The sequence below is a fragment of the Acanthaster planci genome, linkage group LG02 (genome assembly GCF_054643075.1).
Source record: "Acanthaster planci isolate LZ-2023a linkage group LG02, COTS_SCS, whole genome shotgun sequence".
Taxonomy (NCBI): domain Eukaryota; kingdom Metazoa; phylum Echinodermata; class Asteroidea; order Valvatida; family Acanthasteridae; genus Acanthaster; species Acanthaster planci.
The window spans coordinates 34,651,352-34,663,757 of record NC_141778.1 but is presented as its reverse complement, the minus strand read 5'-3'; the positions used below and the strand labels follow the sequence as shown (position 1 = coordinate 34,663,757).

Below are 12,406 nucleotides of genomic sequence, written 5' to 3'. Positions count from 1 at the left end.
GCTTGCAACTCATTGTGTGAATTATTTTCTCCATACTGCCAATGATATTTCAGTTCTGCATGGCGAAACAGTGTTGCATTAATTTTGTCTTGCAAACAATTTTCAGTTGCTAGGGAAACAACAGGACCATACTCTGTGACGTCAAATAAATATTAGTTTAATGATCGAATAATTCACCCTGTGTTCAGTTGCTGATGTCATGAAAAATGCAGTATGTTGAATACATCATAGTGATAAGGGGGAAAAGTTGTATGTTGGGACAAATTGATACAACCTTTGGTTTTAGGATGTACATACGTGTACACGTACATGTAGGTCTGTCATGTCTGTTGTATGCTTGACTCACATTTACATTGTAGACTTTTCCATTTCTTGCAGGATACCTGGTAAACAATCCCTCTCCATATCTTGAGCAAACTGGTTTCTTTAGCGCTCGGTCATACTCTGAAAATAAAATGTGTCCTCTAAAGTTGATTTCAAGTCTTTGGAAGCTCACAGCAAAATGGAAAAATACAGTAATCTACATATATTTGGTTAAATTGTTATGATGGTGGGAAATGCTGTGGAATTTGTAAGAAAAAATCCAGTTTTATCATTCAAATAATATCACTAATACAAACAATAACAACTAAATATCCTGAAACATTTTAATGGCTTCATTGATTTTATTTATAGTGTTGATAAGAACTATAGTCTGTTCAGGATATAACTTACACTCATTGTTTGACAGTTTTTGCAGCATTTTGAACCTGAGCTCCTGATTTTATTGTCTTATAGGAAAAAGCATTTACACTACCCTGACGCTTGATTTGCAAAATATTCTTTACTTGCTTCGTGCACCTTATATTACGACTGCAAGATATATGGCCCCTTAAGAACTGCCATCCGCATTAAATTATCACCTCATTAAAAATTATATGAGATCTCAAGTTTCATTTTGGTCCCAGCATCTGTTTACTCTGATGACAAGACAGCCCACAAGTGATGTATTTAATCATTGATGAACCAGCAATCACTGATAAAAAGCTTTGCAGGAAATGAGTGGAAATAAACACAAAGGTGGCACGATGAAAGAGTAAGGTTCAAATTGTGAGCACGTAACTTAGTAACAATCTCAACAGACCTTGGATACAACTATAGACTGCCTGCATTACATGGATGTCTTTATGTTTTTTAACTCTTTATGTTTTTTCCTAATAAATTTCTGGTGAAATGACATTCAAATAATCTTAATAATCATTTTTATAAAAGTCTGATTTTCCGTAATTGTCATTACTAATTGTGCAAACCTTCAGTTTTGAAATGTCCTCAGAATAGTGAGAAATGTACATGTACCTTCTGATTTTTTCAAAATATCTGTTGCTGACTAAATACATGTACATGTATGTCCAAAAAAGTCTTATTTTCAAAACTCGGTCTCCACTAATATTTTTTACATAAACCATGACATTATTCAGAATACTTATGAAGATTCTCCATTGCTTACTAAAAAATTGAAGAATAATAAATGATGAATACTGTAGACAATGCAAGTACATTAGATAAAGAGAGAACTGTATGTATTTGAGTCTTAACTGAGCACTGGTTGTAGTAGGATTGCCGTTGATAATCATTGCTGAATGACATTCGTGGAAATTCTTTCGTGGAGTGAGAGCTTCCCATGGCACTAAGCTATTCATTTTCATTACAGGCAGCATTGAACAGGAATTGAAAACTTTCTTATTAAAGGCAGCTTTTTATGAGTGATTTACGGTTTCATGGTTCATTTTAAGTGTAGTAAATTATGTTTTCTGATTGTGTAATGCATTGTGGGTTTTATTTATTTTTTAATTGCTAAATTTAATAATTTTAATTGTTGGTACATGTAGTTTTTTGTTGTGCGCATTAGAACATTTTTATACATTTTGCGCACTATAAATTACATTATTATTATTGGTTCATGTAGCAGTTTCTCAAACTGGACACACATGCTGTGGTCATCCTACTTTATAAGCCATGTTTTTCACGTAAAAAAAGAGCCATGTTCAAGCTTTAATGGTGTGAAAAGCTGCCACACACTATAGCTCATTGCCTGATTGAAACTGAAAGATGAAGTTATTGCTTGGCAGGAATCAGCACCTTACATTTTACGAACTTTGGCTCAAGCAATTTTAGTTCAGTTTACCAATTCTTGTATTCTACATGTACATGACCCATGCTTGGTGGATTGTTTGATTCAAGACTTAATAAACTCTTAATTACATGTACCTGCGTAACTGGCCAAAACACCACAATAATTCCAGTTTGAATAAGGGACTGCTTTTCTGTTTGTTTCATTTTTGTTTCTGTGTTTGGTTTGTTTGTTTGTTTTCCCCAGGCAACGGTATGACGTTAAGTAGCACAACCAGGTACATGTACATGGAGTTTCACTGTCTGTTTTCATTCAAATTGAACATAATGGTTTCTATTTAGTGTTGCTATGTTGTTACTCAGTTGGACAAATGTGTGTCTTGAGATTTGAAATTTAATCCGAGAAATCCACGTTACCATACAACTCTGAGGCACAACTCAGTGATAAAACATGAATACAATTCCGGCTCAGGGCTGTGTCCCAGACAAGGTAATGTGACCTGTGGCCTCACCCTCCAACTCCATTTATAAACAGATCCCCCCCCCATAAAAAAAATAACTGCTGACAAATCAGAAATTCTCATGTAGCCCACAATTCCCCTCCACAAAAAAGCTTATTTCTTACAGTTTTGCTGAGCAAGTGTTTTTAAAAAAATTAATGTTTTGGAAAAATAACATGTTTAGCATGCCTTGCCATAGCTTATTTTAATAAAACTAGAGCAGTTGAACTGAACAGCACCAGGTTGGCCTTCCAATTGTTTTTCATCTCCATGACAACAGGCCTACAACTGGTAAGCACAGAGTGTAGTATACAAAGATAATGGTAACCTAGTACTTACAAGTAATAATTATACAACACTGCATGTTTAATCTGTGAATATTGACCCGAGTCCACAAGGGTAATATATACACTGTGTTTAATCATCCAGTCCAATTCAGAAGCAAAGCTTTGTGATAATGAATGATAACAAAATGGGAAAATAACACCAAAAATAACTGAAACACTTGTGCATCCACAAAATATGAAATGCAACTGGGCAAATTAACAACAATAATAACTGTGATATTGTATTTCACAGAGTACATAGACTCAGAGATAGCATGTCATTTTGGGGTTTGGATACAATTTAATTACAGACACACGTTTTTGTCCGCAATTGATAAACTAGTTTTTCAAGGGCCACTGCAAGGTAGGTGAAGTATAAATTACTACTGCATGTTTGTTCAATGACGCTAGGCTATCAGTTGCTCGACAACATCTGTTGATCACGTCACCACTGATTGAACTAATTTTTTTCTTATTCTTGCTTCTGAAGGATTATTTGGAGAAGGGGCAGTACAGACGTACATGTAGTCCGACATTGACCAATAATACACTGATCGTGTAATCCTGCAGATCAACTGAATACACCAACACTGACATAAGGCATGGTTTTTTTAAAGAGTCCAGGATGTGAATATTACTGAAGAACATATTTTGTGCTACTTTCTATTCCTCTTAAATGTCCATAAAGAAATACTATCAGACATCGCTTGTTTACCGTCATGAAAAAGGACACTCCTTTTTAAAGATTTAACATTTTCTATACTTTCCCATTCAAAAGTGGATACTGTTGCAGTGATGGTCAGTGGGGGTGTGGTTCTGTGGAAATAGTAAATCTCAAATTCGCTGAGAACATTCGAAAAAAAATTTGCATACTGGCCTGAAACAATTACTCACCAAAGTAAATGCTGGCAAATTTTTGCTATTTTCACATTTTTGTGTAAAATGGCAGAAAAACTTTGGTTTTTGCAGTGGATGGCATCAGACTTTTGCTTACATGCAAATTTGCACGAGCACAGAAGTAAAACATGTGCAAAAATGCCCTTAAAATGGCACAAAAGAAACGAAAATCACATTGAATTGGACATTAAAAATACTTAAATTGCATTGGCAGTTGGGTTCTTTAATCTAGCCACCGTTCAAAGTTTTTAAACCATAACGGAGGAAAGAAAAGTGTGTTTTGCAAAGTATGTACATGTAAGAGCCTCATGTAGGCGCTAATGTAAGGCTTACAACCTACCATCGCTGTGCTTGAATCCGACTTGAGCCAGGATTTGATCCACAGTAAGACGGTTTTTCTTGAGCCCATAGGTACTAAGCCATTTCTTGGTGGAGATCAGAGCTCTTACATCAGGCTCCCAAGTTTTCTTGGCAGGAGGTCTCAGTTTAATAACTGATGCTATGTCGTCTTTGCTGACATCAGGTGGAGGATTGTTGTTTTTACGTCTTGGTCCAAGGTCAAATTTTGGGTCTGTAAATTAAAACAAAATCAATGCAAGATACATGTAAGAATACAGCCAGAAACGAATATGATATTACTTGCATAATACAACTCTTTTTAATATGGTTACACTCTTTTTAATATGGTTACATGTACATTTAGCAGATCCCCTCTTGAACATTTGTCTAATACATATTAGTAATGACTTCATATTTATAAAACTCTTGAAAGAAAGGAAGCATCATTCTGACTTACTTGTGACCCACCACTGCAAAACCAGGCTGAAGGATTATAAGTTATCATGTGAAAAATGGCATCAATATACACAAATACCACAACTTTCTTTGCATATAAATCCCTAAGCTTCAAGAACACAAATTAGTTTAGATGACTTTGAAGAATGAAAATTAACACTGGAGAAGAAGAATTTATAATATCAAAATTATCTGGATAAGGACATGTATACTGTATGTGTATATATGTACTTGGTCGACTTCAGCTTTTGTTGTGGAAAGGTGGATAATATTTGTACAATAGAACCTTAATTACGCCTATGGTACAAAACATTGAAAAATGAACAGGATGTTTAGAAGGAGAAGCATTTCAAATTTTGTGAGAATTAAAATTAAAATGGTGGCTGACAAATGTCCATGACTGTACAGTTGCCAGGTTCCTTACTTCACCACTTACTGTGAAAACCAATTTGACCTGACGATAAGTGGCAAAATTAGGGACCTGACGACTATACCATAATGGACGTTAGGGCCTAGGGTTATCCTTCATCACATGTATCATGTGTGTGTTCTTTCCAACTGCTAAGTCTTTCAACTAATTCTATGAAAGGGCACATTGGCAAAATACATGTACACGTCACAAAACGGATTTCCTAGAACCTATTTCAAAGTGCACAATTTTAATTTTCAGACCTTACCATAAATTCAACATGTTCAACATGTTCAAACGGGCTGGAATTTACGACACGGCTAGAATTTTAGCGGGCCATGAGGCCTAATGCACATTCAACGTACGACGAAGTAGACGTTATAAAAATGTACACTCACTTTCCATCTCTGACGAATAACGCACATTTTCAGTGTTTATCTCATACATGGTAAGCACCGGATGTTACGGCAAGAACTGCCATTCGCAAGTCGCATGTAAACACTTGCTTGAGTACAAGACCAAAAGAGAAGGAGGTGGTTGGAGCAGACGATCTGAACCGGCGTTTTTCCAGACTTCTAACTCGCGAGTTTCTTGCGTTAACACCAGCAAACAGGAAAACCCACCGCTGTTCCTCAATTAAAATGTCCTCTGCTACAAGGAAAATGAAAACCCATGTAAGAAAATCCTCCAGTATGCAAAGCATTCGTTGGAAAAGCTTCACATCTCCAGATGGTAAAGCTTCCAATTCAGTCACTGCTGTAATGGCTGTTGTCATGCGCGAGATAGTTGCCTAGGTCTGGGTACACAAATTCGGCCAATCAATCAAAGGTTAAATGACATCCTCGTCCAGTATTGTGCAAAAACAGCATATTCATACCGAGCGCACACATTTCTTGCGAAAGATATTTTAAATACAAAACTAAGACATTCAAGTATCTAGTTGAAACGATAAATTATTACTTTTTATTTTTTCAGTAATGTTGGTTCATGAAATATACGATAAACGAGCAAACAAACCAACACCACAACCGGCTGTTGATTTTCCAGCGGGTAAAACCAAAAGCAGGTGTATCGGGGGCATGGGCACTGTTGGATATCTCAGATGAGCAATAACAGATACATTAAATTTTGAAATATTCATCAGTACAAATTAATAGACACAGGTAAACAAACTTCTGAATCAATGTGGGAAGGGTACTTTAATTGATAAGTCGCTGAATAAAATTTAACTTGCAAATACTAACTCCATGTGGGCGGAGCTTGTCTGGAATGTTGGGGGCCCATTTTCTCCCTCTCGTTTATGCATCACGTATTACTTCAAACCAAACTACGTCTAAATGAAATCGACAGTTCCTGTTTTATTTGTTACCTGCTTCATGTTATTCAATTTTTTTATTTTTTTCTTCATGTCTCATCTATAATCTCAAATTAGATGATCAAACAATATCAAATGATTTTGCCGAAGACAAGAGGATGGAAGAAAAGCAGAGAATGGGGGGCCACCATGTAACACATTCAGGGCTTGGTGTACTTAATATGCTTATTTACAACCCTGAACCATACATCAAAGCAGCATACATATTTTTCTCTCTTTTTCAGTGATAATGAATACATTTTGGTTGTTAGGAAGTCCAAAAATTCTTCCAAATCTGTCTTAGTGTTTTTCTTACCACGAAATGGAGTGCAGGGGGCTGATTCAACAGCTCATTTCCCCTTGTCAAAAAGTAAGAGATTATGTACCCCTCAAAACACCTGGGATTTACACCCTTGTGGGTCAAAGGTATTTCATAAAGAAACAAAGCCAACCTTTTCAGGTTGATTTATAACAAAGGCTGGACATTTTATTGCTTTCAGTACATAAAATGTTGCCATATAACCTAAGGTTTTTAAGTTCAAAACATTACAAAACATCTTTGGTACCGATATATAAAGTATAAAAAAGCAAAAAAAGTTCAACGAGTACAAAGTTAAAGAAAATCCAAATTCCCATCAACATGGGGAAAACAATAATTTAAAACATCTGACAATGTACCAGTACTAACTCTTGGAAACAAAACATCCTGAGATTATTTGCACTTTTAAGTTTAATCAAATAGCCTGCAATTTTTAATCAATACAAACTTCAAGAAACTTGTTATATGTTAGCTTTGTCAATTTTTTGTTTCAAAGGAAATAACTGAACAAAATTAATGTGAATTTCACGACTGAACTGAGTAGATTGTCACTACTCTGTATGAAGAACTGTAAAAATATACTTTGTTAAAACCAGTCTCAGGCATATTTATTGCAGACATTGATATGTAAGATATGCATCATGGGGAAATTAATTCATGTCTGCCAGCATTCACATAATCTTCACAGATGACAGGCATCAAACCATCAACCTTTATCACAGCATTCATTTTCGTAGATCATGTTGAATGTTAGTGGATGAATGAAATAAACCTTCATTACAGCTGTTCTTCCACTGTGAACTGTTGTTGAAAGTCTTTCAGGACAAAAAATTGCTATCTCTCAATTTGATATTACATTTAAAAACAACTGTACTTTCTTTTCACACTGTCAAAACCAACCCAATCCCATCACACACACACACACACACACACACACACACACAAATATTTGACTGAAGCACTGTTGCTAAGGCTGTGCATGCATCATCAAAGTACCAGTTGCAGGTATCGTGTACTTGTACATTTTGGATGAATCCCTGAGGCCTATATCACTGTGGGATAGAATATCCCGCAGTCTGTAACTGGAGAGTGTCTTGAGACCCAGCTGATGGAGAGACAAGGATACCATCTGAGGTGCCAAGTACCGGTTGAGGATCACAAGCGCCCAGTCTTGGCACGGAGAGAGTGGTTTAAACCCACACATCAACTCTGTCACTAAACTGTGGGAGGAAGATAAAGAACTAACTCATTCTAAACAGTGATTGTTTTGGGTGGTTGGACTTAGCACCTCAAACAACGCCAAGGCTATTTTGGACCTAAGAATGACACCTTAACATCACTGATTGGTGTATCCTTCAACTTCTCAAAAATACAGGCATCAAAGTAATCACAGCATTAGATCATGTGAAGGAGTGATGCAAGGTCCAAATGTCCTTGTAAACAGAATTTGAGCAAGATATTTCATATGATTCAGGTTTTAAATGGTTATGCCGTTTATATGACAGGACTATCTGAAACCAAATGTCAGGGATTTGTCATCATTGTCCATGCAGTTTACCTGAAGCACAAGTCTTCCCATGATGCCAAGGGGGTCCTGATTGACAGCAATGACCTCTTTGTTTAGCAGGATGTTGCTGCGAGGGGTGGAGATATTCCTTAGGTCATTAGCCATGAGAAGAGGAGCAGCCAAAATGGCCCACATAGCAAACTGTGCCTGGGCCTGATCAACTGTCAAGCCACTATCTCCTACAACAAGCTGGGCAGGAAATGACCAAAGAGACAGAGTTATTCCTCTCTAAATTTCAGTCAGAATACAAGCAGTGTAAAGCAGGATTGAAAGGGCAAATTTATCCTCTCCATTTCCCTTACAAGCATTTACTCTGCACTACCCATGTAATTTATTTATGGCAGTGACTCCCCCCCCCCACAAAATAAACTACATATAATTATGCCCCCAGGACAAAGCATTTATCTCATTACCACTCTTATTTCCTGAAGCCCCTCAGTTCAGTTGCACACCCAGCATTGTAGCACATGATGCTCAAGCAGCCCCTCCCCCTAAGTTGCACCACAGGGGACTGGAGTTTATGGCTATATCAGAGCTAGCAGTTTAGGATGGACATGTTCTTTTTACAGAAAGGAAAAACTCTTTGGGCTTAGACCTCCGAGCCCCCCCCCCCACACACAGAGTTATTGCTGTATTCATCATTTCTGTCTCTCTCTGTTTTCAGATTCTTTGCAACCTTTCTATAAAAGACCCCCTTTTAGATTGTTTTGGAGGTCAATCCCCAAAGACTTTTTTCCCTTTGTCCAGAGTAGGCATGCCATATGTCCATGTGACACAAGCAAGCTACTTCTACCGATGCAATGACTACCCTTTTACATTGACAAGGTGAAGTGCCAAGTACCTACCATGTCTGGGTCATTAAAATGGCCAGGTCCAGCGGCCGCTATCAAGGTGTCTTGATTGAGTGCGTAGTAGTCTACTATCATCAGGATAGAAGACCACTTCTCATGAACATCCCAGAAGTTTCTCCACGTGTTGCAGTATTCAGCTATCAAGGTGTAGTTTATCTGCAGTGTATAGAATCTTTCATTCTTCCTTTCTTTAGTTTCTGACTTTTTAAATCAGGGTAGCCAATGACAACATGGGGCACTTTTACCAAAACAACCAAATGAAAAATAAAGAAATAAACAACACTCTAGCTATATGCATTATCTGATCATTATCTGTAGTCTTTGCATGTACTCCAGGCAAATGCACGGGCAAATTTGGAAAACTTCCCACCAAAACTGTCTCTCATTTGCTGGTGAAGATGCACTTAATTAGGGGAGGATAAAGAGAAGCAATTTTCTGTGCTTTACAACTTACTTTCATGCCATAATGGCGCAATACAAAAGGCCATTTACAGTCGAATAGAATTGGCCGTCCTGTAGCATTTAGGGCATTGGACATCTCTGGATAACCTGGAAAAGGTGATACAAAAATTGTTTTAATATTACAAGATAGACGTCTTGATCAACAAGAAAAATGCACTGTTTTTCTGAACTATTTTGACAAGCAGAATTTAACCTTTACTATATGTAGTCACATTGGAGCTGCAGCTGTCAAATTTGAGCATATCTACTCCCCAGTCAGCGAAGGTCTGTGCATCTAGCTCAAAATGCCCCCAGCTGCCAGGAAAACCTGAACAAGTCTTGGTGCCATAGTCTCCATAAATGCCAAACTTCAGACCTTGACTATGAATCTGAGAGAAAAAGAAACATGTTCAACATGTGAAAAGAAATAAATGCAATAAATTATGCTAGAGTTCAATATTTGAAGAATGATCAACTGAAAGCCTTGTCTCCAGTGCAACACCTGAAATGTATTTCAGAGGTCTTGGGTTAAAGACCTGATTCAGTCAAATCTCTTCTTCTTGATCTCAATAGCTGTAATTAGCATTATGGGATGCACTGCATGAAATCTGTTTAATGGCCCTTTGAGTCTTTGGTTTACTGACCAGAGAAAGTTGTGAACAAAATTTTTGAAGCAGTTCCTTCAAACCTGTTTTGATAAGATACAACAGCATTTGAAATCCTGAGATTTTGGTCTACTGCTGATTCCAAACTTACATAGTCAGCAAGTGCCTTCATTCCACTGGGGAAGCGATCAGGGTCTCCCTGCAATCTCCCCTGTGAATCACGCTGTCTAGCACTCCAGCAATCATCAAGATTGACATACTCATAACCAGCATCCTTGTAGCCATCTGCTGCCATGCGGTCTGCCATTTCCATCATCAAGTTCTCACTGAAACAAAATCATTTCACAAAATATTACAAAAATTGATGCAGGATATTGAAGATACATGAAAAAAGTGTTTTTCTAGCGTGAGGATTTGATGTCTATTCATATTTTGATTCACACTCAAACCTTTGAAAACTAAACAGAAAAACAAAAGTCACAGGATAAAGAAATCACACCTTTCCTCTGTAGGTAAAGCAACTGTAGAAGATACGTAAGAAGATATGATACATTGCAAACTTGGTTTGATACATGTGTGCTTTGCAATCATTAGTTGTAAATCTGTAAATATTACCTGACACAATTCTTGGGGTTCGTTTTACAGTTTGTGTTGCATTTGAAGTGTTCCCATGTAAGCCAACCCATTGGAGGTGTCCTGGCTAAGCCATTGTCCAGGGCTTCAAGGGTGAGACAAAACACTCCAAGAAGATACACCACTACTGCTAGCTTGCCCGACATACTGAGAATGATCATCATGAAAACAGGAAATGACAAAAGGTAGGCTGTGGCTCTGTGACGCACATTGGATCTTTATGTCATTTGCAATGACATTTTAACTCTAATTCCTGACAATGACTGAAAAAACTTTGTGGTTTAGTGGATTATCTGTACTGCCATTGCCTATAGAGGTTGTGCATGGCAGGCATCTTTCTGACAGTAACTGCTTCAGTTACAGCGAAAAAGGTCTACTCATGGAACAATGGTTGCCATGCATAACTTCTATTGAGTGCAAGGTCTTTGAATAAGTTCCTTGTGGTGAATTTTTTTCAACGACACGAAATTCACCACTTTCTGGAAACTCATGGCTTTGGGAGAGAAACAATTCCCAGTAACTGATACATGCACACTGTTTTTGCCATGCAGTTAGGTAGCCTAGCAACATCAGAGACAGGTGGGGGCTTTAACAAGGGCTTCAAAGGTAAAATTTGCAAGGTAAAATGTTCAAATTAATGACTTTCCTGAGCAGCAATTTTTCTTCCCCTTTTCATTAAGGTTTGTCCAAATCATACATGGCATACATGGATGTCACTCATTTAAATCAATTCAAGCATCATCGTCACATCCCCTACTACCCCTAGAAATATATGGGCATGTAGGAACCTATAAATCACATTTTTAAAAGTTTGGAGGCCGACATGATTGAGCAGCAAAAAATTGTACACAAAACACTGGGGAACAGCAGCTTGAACAAGAATACAATTATGGCTCTAGATGATAATTAATAGTTTTCTCTAAGGGAAGTAATGTCCGACATTTCATCAACAATAAATGCTTCCAAGAAACTCAAAGATTAGTCTCCTATAAAGAACAATTTGCTCATAGGAAAGTACATGGTGCCTATCCCCCAACAGTTGTTTTAAACTGTATTAATAAAAAGAAGTCACTGGACGATTGGGTGCTAGTAATACTCGGACTAGCCCCACTAGTGTGGCACGGACTCTCACTGACTCCCGATCGGGAGTGATCCGTGCCACACTAGTGGGGCTATACTCGGATTAGCATGACTAGTGCAAAAACTGGTATAGATTTGATTTATTCTTCCACGCTATCAGAACCAAAATACATACAATTGTCTGTAATCAAGACCGTAAAATAACTTGGAAAATGGAAGATACTGTAATGTTTGAGCAAGTACGGTCGGGTACTAGGCCTACAGTTCAAACACGGAGGAATAAGAACCAAAACATCATACATGTTGACCACAAGCCGTGCGGTTACTGCAGTTTTTTCCATTTGTGAATCGGGAACTTTTCCCAAAAGCCGACCTTACCTCTTTAGAACGTTCAGGAATCGGGTACCACAACCGCAAAGGTATTCAACATGTGGAATACAGGCCTACTCGCTCGACTGCATGCTACCGTAGCATTGGTACTACTGAATACAACCGGGGAATCTGCAGATCTGCTGCCTCG

General features: G+C 37.7%; 1 protein-coding gene and 1 pseudogene across 2 annotated transcripts in view; both read right to left on the bottom strand.

Moving 5' to 3' along the window:
* Positions 1–5,831, bottom strand: part of LOC147800178 (von Willebrand factor A domain-containing protein 3B-like) — a 40,678-nt gene extending 34,847 nt beyond the window's left edge. The window contains exons 1-3 of the mRNA XM_087149042.1: positions 5,435–5,831; positions 4,173–4,403; positions 347–444 (exon numbers count right to left, since the gene is read on the bottom strand). Coding sequence (XP_087005168.1) covers positions 347–444; positions 4,173–4,403; positions 5,435–5,483 — 378 coding nt within the window. The 5' untranslated portion in view covers positions 5,484–5,831. The remainder of the gene's footprint in view (positions 1–346; positions 445–4,172; positions 4,404–5,434) is intronic.
* Positions 5,832–7,039: 1,208 nt separating this feature from the next.
* On the bottom strand, positions 7,040–12,404 carry LOC110983725 (alpha-N-acetylgalactosaminidase-like; annotated as a pseudogene). The gene is made up of 8 exons (XR_015424301.1): positions 12,265–12,404; positions 10,789–10,953; positions 10,325–10,499; positions 9,783–9,957; positions 9,582–9,676; positions 9,122–9,283; positions 8,268–8,465; positions 7,040–7,929 (listed from the first exon to the last, which is right to left on the bottom strand). The product of XR_015424301.1 is annotated as an alpha-N-acetylgalactosaminidase-like (transcript).
* Between the last annotated feature and the right edge of the window lie 2 nt (positions 12,405–12,406).